General features: G+C 38.8%; 1 protein-coding gene across 3 annotated transcripts in view; it reads right to left on the bottom strand.

Moving 5' to 3' along the window:
• The window catches only part of CAP2 (cyclase associated actin cytoskeleton regulatory protein 2), a 68,460-nt gene that overhangs the window by 19,850 nt on the left and 30,743 nt on the right, over positions 1–17,867 (bottom strand). For all 3 annotated transcript variants that reach the window (XM_048308713.1, XM_048308705.1, XM_048308699.1), the window contains 4 exons: positions 15,631–15,708; positions 3,257–3,400; positions 2,979–3,064; positions 1,145–1,250 (listed from right to left, as the gene is read on the bottom strand). In XM_048308713.1, coding sequence (XP_048164670.1) covers positions 1,145–1,250; positions 2,979–3,064; positions 3,257–3,400; positions 15,631–15,708 — 414 coding nt within the window. The remainder of the gene's footprint in view (positions 1–1,144; positions 1,251–2,978; positions 3,065–3,256; positions 3,401–15,630; positions 15,709–17,867) is intronic.

The raw sequence follows: 17,867 nt of genomic DNA, 5'->3' as shown, positions 1-17,867 counted from the left end.
TCTCTATCAAGCCTGCTCTTCTCCAGGCTGAAAAAATCCCAATGCTCTTAGCCTGTCTTCACAGGAAAGGTGTTCCAGCTCTTATTCCAAGTTAAACTACATTTCAAAGAATCACAAAATGGTTTGGATTGGAAGGCCATTAATCTGAAAGTTCTCCGCCACTTCCCTGTGTTCCCAAGTTCTTAAAATTGTTTGTTTTGAGAACTAAATGGTGGCCTGTCTTAGTCCTCTGAATAGTCATTCAATTAAAAATAATGGTATTTGTGTACACAGAAGAAATTATAAATTTGGCGTGAAAGACTGCATGTGCAAGTATATGGCAGGTTTAGGAGATGATACCAGTAAAGAGCAGGCTGATTACATTTTTAGTATATTTCCGCAGTTCTCCTAATCCAATAATAAACATGAGCACATTATTAAAATAATACAGAACACTGCGTCAGTGTAGACAGTGGACATAAACTCTTACATTTATACCCAACAGAAATTAATTGTTCGTGTTTATACCTCTCTTAGAGAAAAATATTCATTGCTATCATCTTTCTATGCATCTCAGATGTAACACACAGAAGCAGCTTATAAAAGGAGCATAAATAATTAGGCATGCAGCTATATTTGCTCTCTCTCTGTATTTCACAAGTTATTCCTGTATGTCTAATATAACAGCTTTATAAAGCTAGACATCTACGAAGTAATAAATTGTTATGCATCCCTTGTTTTTCTCTTTCCTGTTATTAAATCTCTCTCTTTGTTCAGATTCTTCCTACCATTCTTCTCCTTTCCATGCCATGTTCTCTCAGTTTTCCTTTAGTCTGACATGTCCTTCAATTTTTTGCATTTTGTCTTGTTCCTACCTTCTACAGGCATGGAGAATTGTGTCTGCCTCTCCTCACCATCTGCAGCTGAGGGTTATGGCTATAATCATCCCAAATAATTCTTCCCTCTTCCTCCAAACCTGTACCACAGTGGCCTGAACATCTCCACCTATATTTCAAACTTTTATTGGCTTGGTTGGGAAATCCATGGACCATGACTTCTGTTCCTGGCCTAGGTATTTTTTTTTTCTAAGCTAATGACCCGCATTAAAAGACAATCTGGTTACTGTCATTTTATGGTTCTTCCTGAAGAAAGAAAGAGTACTTACAGTTTTACTCCAGGTGAGACCTGTGGTGTGATGCTCTTTGATATAAGCTTGAAGCTCAGACCAGATGTTCAGATATGACTTCACCCAATCAACATGGCGTGTGTCACTGTAAAAACAGAGACAATGTTTATGTGTGAATGTACTTAGAAAGCACTGCTGCTCTTGCTTAAAGCAGGTAAAGCCCAATGTCTGCCTTAAAGCCATGGACAAATCAGTTAGCAGGCAGCCAACCAGTCCTGTGCTCCAAAGACTTCTGAAGCCTACTACACTAGAAAGCTTCTAGATCCTTCCAGAGGACAAACAAGGGCAAAGGATGCCTCTAGCAGAGCGTGCTTCCTGCTAGAAGTGTGTGTCACCATTCTGCTCAGGCGCAAAGTCATCTGAAGAAGCACTAAAGGCATATTGAGCTGTGCAGCAGGTACCCAGACTCAGTTTCAGGGTGCTGAACTTTAGAAAATTAAATATCCGTGGGTTCTGTAAGATATTCTGGCTGCCATGTTCAAATGTGGTCAGGGCAATACTGGATCATGTTACAGTCATCAGACTAAAATATTTATGTATCAAGAATTTTTAAAGTACAAGTCACAAGTTGGCTTTAGAATTGTTATTGTTAGTCCTCCAATGGGACTATAAATGAAACCAGGAAATATGTAGAGAGAAGCTGCTTGTAAGATGAAGTCCTCAGTTATAATAAATTATTAGTGAATAGTGATGGCTATGGACTGGATGCTTACAAGGATTGCTGTGTCTACCTTCTGTTTATTTCCTTTGGAATTTGATCCTTAATAATGCGGAAGACCTGGGTCAACAGGTTTAATCCAATGCCTACTGAAGTCAAGGGAGAGCCTTCCATACTTCGGAAGACATTGTGGTCTGATTCAGTGAAAAATAAGAAAAGAATTCCTCATTAAAGGAAGAATTAAATACCTAAATAATGTACTCTGCTTAACCATTACATGAGACATTTCTTTCTCCAGTATAAATACTGATGCTGTGTTGTAAAAATCATCAGTTACCCCAGCATCAGTTACTACCTTCAGCAGGTAAACTAAGGCTTTTAGGAATAATATATAATATATATAAAATAACATACTATATATAGCATATAATATGTATTTATACATGTACAAGAAATATAAATACATGACAAAGGTTTTAATATTTAAAGCTTTCCTCACTAAAGAGGAAAAATTCAATAACAAATGCTGTTCTTCACTGGGATATAAAAACCAAGAGCCAAAATCTGGCCTTCAAAAGCACCAAATCAACAGGATTTATACATGACTTTTCAAAGAGGGCATAGGAAGGAGCTGTATGTTTTTCTCTTTCTCCATCAGTTCACAGATATCATTCAGGGAACTTTTATTGTGAATTCCTTGTGCTCTTTAAGAACAGTGCAGTGGTATAGAGAAAAATCAAATTAAGAGCTATGGAATTTGAAGCTGTATATATCTACCACCTAAATACACATTTTGAAGCCAAGAGCAAGAACAGCAACAGTATGAGAGCACGAAGGAGAGGAGGATGCACAGCAGCCAGCTAGCCACACGTTGCTATGTAAATAGGTATTTGCATATAAGCTCATGATGCTGGAATGCCAGAAAAATTAAAGATAATCTTAAAATGTGCATGGAGTGAAAACCAGCACTGCTAATGCTGCTGCCATTCTCACTGCAGCATGCTGCAGGTCAGAGGTGAGGAGGGGAAACTATACTACTGCAAGAAGGTTTTATTTTTAGTTTACAAAACACTTTCCTTGATAGCACTGTGAACCCTACTGGTATGGTTAATGCTCTGTTCTCTGGCCAGTGGATACTGGAGCTTGGCAACATACCTGTTCTTGTAGTCCTTTAATACCCTGTTAGTATAAAAGGTAGCAGCATCATTCATCTCCTTGACATAAGGGCCTGGTTTAGGAGACTAGGACCATCACCCCATGGTAGCAGGAAACAACAGAAGGAGAAAGGAAGTAAAACATTAGTCAGACACCTCCCCTGACATACTAGGTTTATTACCTTATTGGGTGTAGTACTGCAAGATTTGGAACTATCCTGGCCTGCACCATCCAGAAACCTATTTACAGCCCTCCCAACCATTCCATGTGTCACTTACCACTGCTATCCACCCAAGGGCAGGGATGCTCTCACTGACGGCTGAGAGGTGGTTGAACATTTTACTTCCTCTGTTCCTTTCTCTGAAGTTCTGGATTTCCTGAATCTTCTCTGATATGGGCTTGAGAAGCATTGCCACCTCACTCTGGAAAAAAAAGGGGAATGAGAGGAGAGAGGAAGGGAGGGAAGGGAGAGGGAGAGGGAGAGGGAGAGGGAGAGGAGAGGAGAGGAGACTGCTGTTAACACTGGGTGGCCCAAAAGCACCATATGGTTTAATATTGTCCTCCTTGCCTACTGACTTAACATCCAGAAAGAAAGGTCATCATAAATTTCTACATTACAGAACCGATTTAATTACCCTCCTATGGTTGCAGTGATAAAATGCACAGACATTAAATACTAATAATATGTTGTAGCAAAAATTGTTCTCAGCACTGGCAGCATTTTCACATGCTGCCCAGATTAAGAACCGTATCAACCCCATAGCTCAGAGTTAGCAAAATGCTTGTGATTTTCATCGGATATCCCTGGAACTTCTTCAGATGCTTGAGTTTTTCATGTTATTAACCAAGTTCTTCTTAAGAAACTATTGTTAGTGGCTTGTTATCATCTGGCAACAAGACTGAGAAAGTAATACACTGAAGGCAATATCAATTTTACCTTCCCTTATTGGTACATTTTAATGTTTTGGCTGCAAGTAATGCAGAAAGATTTCATGGGAAATATGCATGCAAGCCTGCAAGCCATGGTTTGGGGAAGTTCTTCTGGGCTAATCAGAAACGAATGGTACCCAGGGGAATGACTGCTGAGTGGAAGGAATAGTGTCTGGAGTGAAGAGAAAAGCAAAATGAATTCAAAATCTATCCAAGCTCTTTCCTGTGCAAAGTGAATGCAAATCACACTGGTCCAGTGTCTCAGAAAAACTAATTTAGACCACTGATTCACTGGGAAAAATTCTTCCACTTAGAAAACAGCAGATTGAGGGACATGGAGTCATCATCTTACAAGCAAAACAACTGCGGTACCTTGCAACCCTGTAATATTGCAAAAGTATGCTCACAGAACCCATACAATGTCCCACCAAAGACAGTGCACCACTCTGATTCTCCCTGGCACTTCACTTGGAAATCACTGAGGATCAAGTAGGAGAACTCTGCATTTTTTCTCACCTTTTTCAGGTGAAGCACTTGTTACGTGCTTGCTGGAGACAACTAGTTCTCATGATCTTGAGGACTAATGCTGCCATGACACACACAAGATGATGGTCACATATGTCCTGCTTGATCTCTTTCATTTTAAAGTCTTTCTTTTCACCCTTCCAGAAGACCTCAGCATTACAGAATTTTATGTCACCTTAGAATAAGCATGTTTGCTACGGATCAACACAGGTCAAAAGACACTTCAAAAACATGTCAAAAAGAGATTCTGCATTTTGAAAAGAACTTTGATCCACCTATGGAGCCTCAACATTTTAGTGGTAGTGTAATTTTGAGAAAGGCCTATGCATCTGAAATACATGGGGATATGTGATCTTGCCCTACAACAAAACGGGTTGGGAGAAAACAAATATTTACAGTATTACTGGGAAATGAAAAGATTTTTTGTTGATGACTTAATGACCAGCGTAAGTCATTAAGCCTGAAAAAGCCCTGAAACCTCCATGATTTGTGGTTCTTAAAATATGATTTTGTTGCCATAACATGACAAAGTCTGCAGAAATTCTCCTTTCTAATTTTTGCTTGTTTACAACATGCTGCAGCTGGTTGGTTCTTTCTTATTTTTCAGGGAAATCTTTCAAGTATGACAGTAGTTAACAAAACTGAAATTTTAAAAAGTGCTTGTTCTGCTTTGATATTATGCCAGTTTTCCTCCCATAGTCTGAGGGATATTTACAGTCCTTAGCTTACTGTGAATCTTCATGGCCCAGTTCCAGCCAAAGAGAATATCAGGGCTAAAAATACAGCTCCACGGATGCCTGGTATATCTAGACAGCACTGGGAGGCAGCACATTTCTGTGGATAGGGCACAGAAGTGGGAGTCCTTAAAAGGGGGTTCTCTTTGCAGCTCTCCCACCAAATTGTCATCAGGTTCCAGGAAAGCTGCGTTAGCCTTCTGTGCTTCGATTTCCTCCATATGAAATGATGTTAACATAGCTGTTTTATTTTGTAGAATACTTTGATATATATAGATAAGAAGGCAAAATTAGGGTCAAACATTTTTCTGAATGACCCACAGTGACCCACACCTCCTCCTATTCCTCCTAGAAAAGCTCCCAGCCACTTCTCTGAGGATCTTCTGTCAGTGGTACAAAGATTATTTCTGCACTTCAGAACACAAGACTTAATCTACCCAATGAACAAATATTTATAAGAAATGTTTATAAAAATGTGGTGGATTTATTTAATTTCACAGAAGCTGTACAAGTTTTAAAGATGAAGTATATATTGCTAAGGAAAGTTGCTCAAAGTAATCATTCCCTTGGCACTGCAATGTGGGCTTGAGGCTTTGTTCAGCTCTGTCCCATGTGAGAGGTCCTGGCAGAGAAGCACAGTCTGCCTTCCCTCCACTCTGCACTCATCCTGTTCTGCAATGGCTGCACAAAATGTGTGTTTGTGGAAGCTTCTTGTCATCTGGGTTTCTGTGTACGGGTTAGACACAGGAACACAAGCCTGCAAGGAGTCACTTAATTGAGTTCTGTCTCAGTTCTAAATCTTTAGTTAGTGATTAAATTGCAGATGAATTACAGTGTATATGGCATATGGGTATAGAATGGCTCATTAATTCTGGCAGTAATCAGTCTTGTTTGGCTTTACAATGCAGAAACAGTTGTGCTGAGGGTTCTAGAAGAATAATCTCTTTATTGCATTGAATATTAAAACAGCTGACTTAATAAAATTATTGTCTATATTGTACCTCTAAGAAAACTGAATTCCAGAAGATGAATCAGAACTGTTGGAAAAATCTTCAGCATGCCTTTGGCATGTGCTAGATAAAATTTCTTGTCATTCAAGACACAGAACAGTTGTTTAACAGAAATTTAAGAGTCTCTGTACAAATACCATTCCTATTATACTATCAGTTTTGCTGAAATGTTTAAAAATGCAACATGGGCACAACTGATGAAAATCAGAAGTAATTCCCAGTATCCTTTATTTCATTTTTAAATAATGATTAAAACCATATTGTCTTTTTAAATACAAATAACTAAACAACCAGACAGTCTATAATATTTTATAATACTTATTAGAAAATCAAGAGTAGTAAGACTCTTGCCATGATTAGCCAAAACACTCCAAAAAAGTTCCAGCTTGCAACAAGAACTGCCTTAGGCTTTGGCTTCAGAGACTTAACAGTCTCAGCCCAGTCTCATAAAGTGGCCTGGAATACCAGTATTCCAACAGACCACACTGCACAGACTTTCTTCTCCTTCACATATTTGCATTACCCACACAAGAAATTCCCCAGATGACAGGCTTAATAGGACTGGGACACAGGGACACTCAGTTCAGGAGAATAGCAAAAGTTTTGGGTTTTGTGATGTTTAAAATTTGCCTGTAAAGTCACACTAAACTGAATGGCTTGCTTAAATTTTGGCTGCTCAAGCCAGTGATTACTTGAAAATCTCAGCTTTAATTTGGAAAAATGGGTATTTTCTCAGGACCACTGTTGTCCAGAAACCTGCCAGCATGAATCACAAGGCACAAAACACAGCAGGTAAATAAAAATGTAGTTTTTCAAGGTCTTATGTATTTTTAAGCTAATCTTACATGGTTTTGAGGGGTGAGATTGTTTACTAAAGGATTTTTATGTTGATGGGTGGCAACACAATTCAGGCCTCACTATTACAGTGTTTAAATCAACCTGACCTATTATGAAAAAAACATGTCAAGAGAACAAATACCCTTTGAAGTTATGCAAAATGAGGGAATGACAACCTTTGGTACAGGAGCAGTAAAAAAAACGCGAGAGAATTTGGGATCAACAGCCCCTTCATTTTACTCAGCTGCAACCTGAACAGCATGACTACAACCTCTGTTCCATGGTGTACAGTTTTGTTATTCTCTCCTTCATGATTACATAAAATCTCCATCATACTTACTTTGTATTTTTAAGAGGCAAGTTTGAAACATGGAGTTGATTCGAATCAGGTGTCTTTGTCTGTGTTGGCAAGCAGTGCAGCCTAATAGGAGTGGTTCTGCGGAGCAGAACAGTTGGTGCTGAGGCCCTGACATGCACTGTATACATGTTGGGGAGGGCTATTTTGGACTAGCTGTAAATTGTGGCTTAGAGGCTGTTGAGGAGTGTATCTTTCACTTCATCAGAAGGATACCCACTTTGTACACCTTAAGACTGCTCTATAATGTGAGATGTGACATAGTAAACGGGGCTGATTTGAAGGAGAAATACAGTCCCTCTGTGAGTTAAAATACTAACGTAGACACAGCCATTATCTCTGCAAGCAGCCTAGTACAGTCCCATTCCACATTTCATCCTTTCAAGGGATGAAAGATGTCATGGATAGCAACTGCTACACTCAGTTGTAACAATTTAACAGGCAGGCATCTGCCCTCAGCTGAGACTTGATTCCCTCTACTGTAAATGAAGAAAGAGATGTCCGTGAGGAATCTTTCCACATATTAATAGATATTAGATGACTATATGTTAGAAGACATTAATAGATGTGAAGAAATGGACTCTAGAGGTGCTGGCCATTCCTGTAAAGACAGCCTAGAAGGACACCTTACACAACATTCCTACCTTGGCAGTTAAAAGCTGATGAGCAGGAAGCCCATCCTGTGCCTACAGGAATAAGATCACCAGTGAGATGCATTTCTGCTGTGAGTGGCTGTGATTCTAGAACTGAAGTAGTTTTTGATTAACTGTAATTTCCCACATTTTGTATTTTCAAAATCTGTAAAGAAGTGTTTAAAGTGTAAGGTTTCCCCTTTTTTTTTGTGTATATGCAGTTTAAGAAAGGCCTTTTTTCTGTAACTGTTTATTCAAAGTCTGGATAGAATCAGTGCTCAGATTAGTCTGAGAAATAATCTCTTTATTTAAGAATATATAAAGTATAATTTTTTTACCCTGCACCTTAATCCAGTGTTTTCTCTGCAAGTATTTTCTGCTTGGCAGTAGAGACCATTAGTGAGATTTTTCTCTGAGATCACTACATTTATGTCCCTCTAGTATTCTGGTATTTTCAGGATTCAAACCTCTCCTCCTACCTAACTACAGAAAGACATTAATTTATTATGGCCTAGTTTTCTTAGACTGTAAATCTTCAACATAGTGGTGTAACAAGTATTTGGCCTGTTGGTCAACAGTATAGGTTTTGCCACTTCAACTCACTGCTGTGCAGCAGCAGGGCTATGACACAGAGAGACAAATCTGCAGAACTGTCTGGTCAGCTTCATCAGCACAGAAGCACAGACACATTTGTGTGCTTCCAAAATGAATTAATTGGTATTTGGCTTTTATTCCTCTTAGATAGCACAAAAATTTTCAATCTAACAGTCAATATCAGCTGTAGCAATTTTGTCCTTTGTGGGAAAAAAAACAGGGAATACCAAACCATAACTCCACATGACAAATTACTACTTTAGTCATTTGTGGGTTTATTTTTAAATGTAAACTCTGAGGCAGGACAAATGGAGAGGAATGTGAAAGACAAATCACTTCTAACTAGTGGAGAAATCCAGAGCCTGATACAAATTGCATGCATCAGTTTACAACAGTGCAGAATCACACCCACTGCCTTTGGCTGGGACTGGCTGGTTTTTAAATGGACTTGAATGTTCTATGTTTCGTATTCTTGTCCACTACAGCTTTCTGTGGGCAGTATTTTCAACAAGGAAGGGTTCTCCTGCTTTAGGCACAAATTAATCAACAAGAACAATTACACTAATAATCTGCTTTCAACCTTTTGATTTACTACTCCTCAAACCTGCTGCTGTGATTGTAGTCCATGTCAATGGGGTCCAGGGCATTCCAAGTAGCAAGGTTCTGTCAGGAGATAGTGTTCTGTTAAGCCACAGTTGTTTTGTTCACAACATCTGAGATATCATGAATCTTTGCTAAGGGCAATTGCCTTTCACAGGCGCATGTCCCAGGAAAGGGATGTTAGATGTTGCAGGTTTCCATCCTTGGACAAACTGTAAGACTGCCAGGTTCATTGAGCAGTCCTGGAACTGACACAACTTTTGGAATTCACAAATCATTGGTTGTGACCTGATTTAGACCAACGTAAAATTTGTGGGGGGAAAAAAAAGAACAAACCTGTGAATCAAAAAGCCCTGCTTTTCAGTCACCTGTACCCCCCATGCTTTCCTTTTTAGAGGGTTATCTGCATAAATCTCAGGAAAGAATTGTGTAACACAGAGAAAGGAGAGTACTACTTTAGATTTGTGTTTAGCAGAAATAAAGAATATGGTATTTAATGGGAGAGGGAGTGTCCTATCAGCGTAGCTCAGTCGGGTCTCACATGGCACAGTTTGAATATACACATTGGTACAGGGACTGAAAACTAGCCTGGTGATTTTAGGACATTATGTTACAAACAGCAGAATTCCAGTGAAGGTTTACAGATCCCCAGAATTGCTTAGCAGGTATGTCAAATGAGGATCTAGAGTACACAAGTACACTGGAGGTCACAAGTGCAAGAAGCCTCTGGTTACTGGAGCCTGATTCTTGCACAGAATGTGAACTGCTGGCAAGTCCATGCCCAGGGATGTTGGTGTGAGCCAGCATAGAGCTGCCACTGATGTGAATCTCTGCGTCTATTCTGTACAGGTTGGGTGATGTTGAACTGATCACAGCCCTTTTGTATTCCCTGGATCCCTAAGTGTCTCTGGGCCTTCTTACTGCTGAGTGCACTGCCTCTGGGGCAGAAGTGAATCTCAAATGCATCCACCTTTTATTGACCTGTGAGTTTTGGCAAACACAAGTGAAGAAAGTGAAATGGTACAAGGATACCTAGAGAAGTTAACTAAAAGAAAGACACTGAGGTGGTGGAGTGTGTCCAGAGAAGGGCAATGAAGCTGGTGAAGGATCTAGACAGTAAGTCCTATGAGTGGCCAATTAGGGAGCTGGGGGTGTTAAGCCTGGAAAAAAAGGAGCCTCAGGGAGACCTTATTGCTCTCTACCACTACCTGAAAGGAAGTTGTGGTGAGGTGAGGGTCAGTTTCCACACCCAGGTAACAAGTGACAGGACAAAAGAAAATGGCCTCAAGTTGCAACAGGGGAGGTTTAGATTGGAGCTTAGGAAAAATTTCTTCACTGAAAGGGTTGTCAAGTAATGGAACAACCTGCCCAAGGAAGTGGTTGAGCTACCATCCCTGAAGGTATTTAAAAGACGTATATGTGATGCTTAGAGACATGGTTTAGTGGTGGAGCTGGCAGTGCTGGGTCTATGATTGGACTTAAAGATCTTTTCCAACCTAAACGATTCTATGAGCTGAAAGTATAATGACTATGAGGCTGATAAAATGTAGACGAGTGATTTTGAGACAGAATTATGAGATAACAGGTGTCAGGGGCTATCTGGATGTGAAACAGAGTAAGAGTTTGCAACAATATCCAAAAACAAGCCTGTGAACTCTGCACTGCAGCAGGTCAGCGACTGGAAACTGTTGGTCCATCCCTGCGGCTGTGACCACACGTCACATGCAGTTGTAGGCTTGCTGATAACAGAAATATGCCAACAGTTTGGCAAGATTTCAGAGAACAGGACTGGGGGAAGGGGTTCCCTTTCGAGCTCAGGATTCTCAGGCTCTGTCCATGTCACTCTTGGCACCTTCTGTGAGTTTGGGGCCTGAGGACCTTAAAAGGATTGAACCAAATTCTTCCGTAAGCTATTTCTAGATACGGAGGAACAGGTTTGCAGCAGACAACCAGCTGAGAGAATGGCAGCAAAACTCAGCTCAAACTCTGTTGCATAAGAAAGTAATAAATTAACAAGGTGAGGAGCATCCTACTGTTCATATGTTTGGAAAACAGTAAGCGTGATCCCAGTAAGCATGAGGAAAAGTAGGGGGAAATGGAATGACAAAAGCAAGTCAGGGTAATTAGAAAACAAATTCTGCTAGAATGCAGAATAATAAGTCCCAGGAGTCCTGTTATTGAAGTACTGTAAAATAGAAAGAGAAAAAAACTAGCAATCCTGCACTGACAAAGGGTAGGGAACTGTAAATCTTCATCTTTTGATTTCTACATAAAAATTCTGAGAATGAGTCCTTTATTCAACCTTTATTCAAAGATTTTGCCACAACTATTCTAATCCTACAATAGAATTTTTTTTTTTTTTTTTTTTTTTTTTTTTTTTTTTTTTTGTGGCTTGGCCATAAAAAATAAAAACTGAAGGATTTGTTCTCATGGCTCTAAGTCCAAATTCAAATACAGTTTCTTGGGTTTCTGTGAGGTGGAGTGGGGAGGGGATGTCTCTTTTTTTAAAGGAAAGCTCTCCTTTACCTCTCACTTTTTTCCACTCCTCTCCTCCCACCTGTGTGCAGGATCTGGATATTTAAGCTAGGTATTTAATTGGAATGTTTGTCTGCACAATGTTAGTAATTAAATCCATGAGCTTTGGCAGTCATATGAACTCAGCATTCTTTTCTAATGAGAAATTATGTAATCATTTATAGTCTGAACTGCATCTGTCATTTAAATCTGTAGTAGTACTTACCATGAACATGCTCATCCTGCATATGCTTATATTGATTCACAAAAATAATAATCTCATTAACTTGTTCTCAGTATAGGAACAATGGATCTCTCATGCCCTCAAATCAACTCTTAAAACTGTTTGAACTCTTAAAGTGAAATATAGTAATTCATAAAGAGAAGACAGTATATGAGTCACCATTCACAAAGAATTTAGTGCAGCGACTTTGAGCAGCGATTAGTATTCATGATCACAAATTTTAAAAAAGTTGTTAAACAGATAAATTTGCTCAGGAACACTAATAACTTGAAATTATTATATAATGAAATAAAAAACAAGTTTCAGTCAGAACTGTATTTGGCTTAGACTGTGGGAAATAGAAAACTCAGATCCAAACTATTTCAGAATGCTTTGTGAAGGTTTATGTTAAAACCTGTCTTCTGAATTGCCCAAGCAACATGCAAACATATGCTCTCAAAATACCTTTTTAAACAACTTCTCACAGATTACAGCAATATTCTAATTTATTTTCCCTTCTCCATCTTCTCTGTACTCACTTATACACTCTTCTATATTCTCTTACACTATTTATAGTAATAAACAATTTATAACAGACTTTTTTTGTTTTAATGCTTGAAGTTTGGCATCAGATAATTTCTAATAAGTGGATGATCTGAAAAATCCCATCTTACTGAATGAGTCTGTATCTAGCAACCATTAGCTGGGACATACACAAACAGGAATATCAACTGGTGGTTTTGTCATGTGATCTCTTCCACTGCACATACAAATATAGAACATGACCATAAAAAGTAACAGAACATGCTCTCTGCAAAGTAATTTATTGCAGTTGATGCTAGATTGGTATGCCAGCTGGAATTACCTTCCTGGCTCCTACTATTTTTGCATATACAGATAATAAAGGCTGTGTACTGCAACAGATTCCAAATGAAAAAAGTAACATTATTAACAAGAGGCAAAGCTCCAAAAAAGCAACTTTAGCACGCCTGACTGAAAATGTTTGCTAGTGACTCATAGCACGAGTTAAAGAGCTAAATGAATTTTAGGACTTCGCCATTTTCATAGAGAGAAAAAAATACCACTTTTTGTACGATATATGTTTCTCTCTTTGCTGAGCACAAAAATATCCAAGGATCATTATAGATATAGGACCTTTCTTTTTGTTTTAATTCCTTATTCATTAGTTTGTAAGCTGCAAGAGCTGAGCTAATTTATTTTTCCAGCGCATTTTCCTCTCCCTCTTTTTTTTTTAAAGGCACCATGTATGACATCCCAACATGACAGGAACTCAGTAAATCCCCTCAGTCTCCACACCGCTATCTCTGAATGTCTACAAAGCTACTATGCCATAATCGCAACTCACTGGCTCATTCACAGCTTTACATTATAAAGCAAACAGTCTAGACAGCTGAATGACAGAATTACTCTCTTTTCTCTTGCATTTATAGATATGCTGTCATCTTCATTTGCCTTTCTCTAGTCTGTGCATTCTGATACACTAATGATCAGCTTTCCTGTTTGGATTCCACACTGACTCCATGGCTCTAGGCTATAAATACAACCAGAGCCAAGATGACATCACATCAATAAGGTCCTGGGGGAGCAGGGGGCAGGACCCCTATTTCTTTCCTTCTCCTGGGTTAGCTGGTGATTACCAGCTTTTTCAAAATGGTTAACCAACATGACTTTACAATAGAAATTTTCTTCCTCATTGAGATGGAGATATAAAAAACCTAATGCCTGGAACTATCACTCCCTGCAGTGGGAAAAAAATATTCAATTTGTACAGATTAGGCAGCCTTCAATTATTTTCACATCTGTCCATATTATAATTGAGTGTATCTCTGCAAAAAATATATGCAAAAACCAGAAAAAGAATGAACAACAATATGTGTTTCGATGTCTATAAAAATGTGTAGCTAACAATCTTTAAAAAAACTTAAGTAACTGGACTGGGTTTGTTCTCACTGATAAAGAAACTTTAGTCTGTAACATTCCTGGTATTTTAACTTTGGAATGATGTATACACACACATCATGTGGCACTTCCTCTGTGCTAAAAGACAGTTAAATGATAAAATTGTACTTTCTTGCCTTCAACAAGCTGCAGAAATCTATGCAAGCCTGATAATGTGCAACTAAGACATACGGATATGGATGGCCAGCTCTGGTGATATTTAAGACAAGGTTTTTACTACTTGTTGCTTTTCTTAATGCTTCTGTAACCATCATTCTGTATTGCTGGAGAATCTTTTTACCTCTACTCTCTCTTTTTTTGTTTTAGCGTGTCTCATTGACATTTTTAAATGAAAATTTCTAAACCTTGCAGTTGAAAAAATCTCAAACTTGACCTCTGACCTGAGGTCAGAAGGTTGTAAGCATAAGAGTAGGGAGAAGTCACTGCCATTCTCACTGGAAAAGCAGAGAAAATCCTACTGAGAGCACATGAGCACAGGAGGCCAAACCAGGACCCACAGCTTATTCTTGTACCAGAGCTGGGACAATCCCAACACTTGAGAACATTGCATTACATTACGGGCCATTGGAAACTGTTCACTGGGGAATATTTTACCTGTGAACATGTAGAATTTTGTGGGCCACTGGGTGCAATTGTATTCACAGCCAATATAAATGACTGCTTGAGGCCTGTACCAATGGGAATTTTGCCTGTTCTGTGTGAGCCATGACCCACTTTTACTCACTGAGATCAGGGACAGCTGGAAAAACAGCTGATCCCTTCTTGCTTGGAACTCTAAAGTCTCGCCTGGAATATCTATGCTTTTTTTTTCTTTTCCTTGAGTACCCTTGCCATTAAAACATACTGATAAGAAAAACTTCTAATTTGTGTCTTTAAGAACTATAGTGACAGCAAAACTTCAGTAAATTCTACCATGTGCAGAGAGTTCTGATTTGCAAAAATGGGAGTTTAATGAATGCACTTTGGAGCAGAAACTAGTGGAAAAAGGCAGAACTGAAGGCCATGATGAGACACTGCAAGGGAAGACTTCATTCTCTGCATACCCCGAGGAGGAAGGTTCAAGGGTGGTCCCACAGAAGAGCTATGTGATTGCTATTCCCAGGAATGATACAGTGCTATTGGCCCTGAGCCTTCTAGAAACTACAAATGAGATTCATAACAACTCCACAGCTTCCCTGAGCTTTCTAGTGAGGGGAGGATTTAAATAGTTGTCACTAAAACAAGTATATAAATCAACTTGATAAAAGTTGATTTTTCATTTTCTTGACAAAATGCTTTGCCTTCCTTCCAGAACTGGCCTAACCTGGACCTCAGTTTGGGGAATACTGAGTGTATGGGCCAATTATAGTTTTTCTCTCACTAGCTTATATGCTGACTTCAATGTCTACCATGCAGCATCCCTGGGGGCCTGGCAAATAGCCATTCTATTCCATGGCATTTCCAGCTTCCAGAGAAAGACTGATCCCACTTACAGCTGTAAAGTGGAAACCTCCTTCGCTTTCTTTAATGATCTTATATGTATTAGTGCAGAAAAGGTTCTTAACCCTGGACCACGGCTTTCTGATTATTACAGCACTATGCTTATAAAAGTGAAAGCAAGCCTCTAAGTGCACTGTATACCTAAAGGAACAAACAAAAGCAAATGCAGGATCAATAACATATGGGAACACAGGCTTTTTCATACACTGCCTCTTGAAACTCCAGGTCACTTTCCTTACCTCTTGAGGCTCTTGACATTGAGATGCTAACACCAAGAAAGATCTCTGAGCTTGGAAAGCAGCACGTACCATCTCTGCCTGTAACAAAAGGAGGAATATAAATTAAACCTTAGCCTGTAACCTCCAATGCCCCTTCGTTGCAGCTGAAAGTCAAGTGTGAGAGCTCAAATCTTCCTTGCTGCTTCTCATCTAAATCACAGCAACACTGACTGGAAGAAATGTATTAAAGTACTAGCTTAGCCGTACTTTTTTTTTACGCCTAAGGTTAAATTCTCTATCATCTTCAGAGAGGAAATAAAATGCATTGTTAAGCAGGCTTTTAGTTATAATTCCTATGCTTAGTCACAGGAGGACTTAATTTTAACACTTCACAGTACATCTAGGCATTTTAATCGTGGGGCTTATACCCAAGAGCATGGCAAGAACTTATTACCCCTGGGAACAGCAACCTGCAAGCTTTGTGTTGAACTGCAGCTTAGGCTGTGGTGATGTTTAGGATGAGTTGAGCTTGGCACATTTGCTGAGGGACTATGTTGTAATTCATTCCTTCCCTGTGATCTGTGGGCAGACTCTTAAGATCGATGGCCATGAGAGATGGTGGCTGAAGGTTTTTGGGCAGTTTTCCACTCACAGAGCTCTAGAATTTGGGTTAAAGCTGCACCTGACAGCATGCTGACATGTTACCAGCGTAGATGGGTGATAAATTTCTACACTCCTCGGTGTTTCCTAATGTTCAAATTTCTGGTCTTTTTTGTTTATCTGAACCCTACACATTTTCTGTACATTCTGAATGATACACATTGATTAGAATCGGTATTTCAGTGTCACCTCTACCTCCTCCAGGTGGATGAGTAGTGACTAAGAGAAAGCATTACTGGTATAGAAAAGAATTATTCATAACTAGTATATATTGCTAAATAAAAAACAAACCAAACCAAATGCTGTTAAGTTAATCTAATATGAATAGGTACATTTATGATCACTTTGTGAAAGGGTGGGGAAGCTCACACTGTTTTTCCTTGGGGTTTTTTCAATCTAAAAAGAAAACAAGGAAATGATACACACAGGTTTATGTGGATGCAACTTAAAATACATAAAAGTCAGGAAATTTTATGTTATAGCAAAGTAAAACAGCCAAATTGTGTTTATTCATCTTAAAATGTGATGGCATTAATAAAACATAATCTGTTAGGATGAAAGTCACTGCAAGGAAGATTGTAAAAGAGACCCAGCTTGGACAGTATTTGGGGAGAATGGGATAATATGGTCTGACAGGCTGAGATTTGGAAAGCTGTAATCATCTCTATAAATAGATAAAGAAATAAATAATAGGGGAAACTTAAATTTTCCAGAGACATAAATACCGTCAATAATAGCAAGGTTTAGATATTCTCAGACATTTCAGATGACTGGTTTTTTGGTACAAAAATTCATAAGACAACAAAGTGTGGGTTATTTTAAGCTTAGGGGTTTTTTTGTGAGTGTGAGGAGAACCTTGTAAAACAGCTGAAAAAAACCTGATGTTCCTGAGGAGGAAGTGATTATGAATGAATTCAGTGCTTCTTAAATTGCAAGATGGAAGAAAATAGATCTGTAACTAAGGCTTGGTATAAGGCAAACTTTTAGAAAATAGAAAAATCAGTGAAAGAAGATGATTGGCCTAAGGAACTTAATGATTTGAATGCAGGAGAGAATGGACTTACATTGAGAATGGAAATAATCTGTGTGCACTGGGCAGGAGGGAGAAATTGTAGGAGAGGGTCAGAATCTCTAAATGAACAAATAATGAAAGCAATGTACTAAGAATAGGTACAAAACCCTCAAAGAGTGAGAGGAGGCCTGGATTATCAAGCAGAACTTCTTTTCAGGCCTTATAACACATACAAGTAAAGGAATGATGGATAAAGGCTTTGTTGAACCGTACCTTGCACGGGAAAGTAAAACAAAGACATATTTTTTAGCTACTAGAATAATAAAGAAATAAAGCAATGAAGTGAGGCCCTGACACTGCTCTGAAGGGCAAGTTGGGCATATCTATACTATTTTTGATGTATAGATGATCTGTTGCTGAATAAAATGCTCTTCCCCAATTTCAAAGAAGTTGATGTACATGAAGATATTGAAAGGACAGCTAAGGAGAATGATGGCAAATCAATGGGAATTACATCATTTGAAAAGGAAGTCAAATATACATAGCTCAGTGTGACAGAATCACTGGGTCCATATTATCTTTTTTC

Source organism: Corvus hawaiiensis, chromosome 1 (genome assembly GCF_020740725.1).
Source record: "Corvus hawaiiensis isolate bCorHaw1 chromosome 1, bCorHaw1.pri.cur, whole genome shotgun sequence".
In the NCBI taxonomy this organism is placed as follows: Eukaryota; Metazoa; Chordata; class Aves; order Passeriformes; family Corvidae; genus Corvus; species Corvus hawaiiensis.
This window is presented reverse-complemented; position numbering and strand designations above follow the sequence as displayed.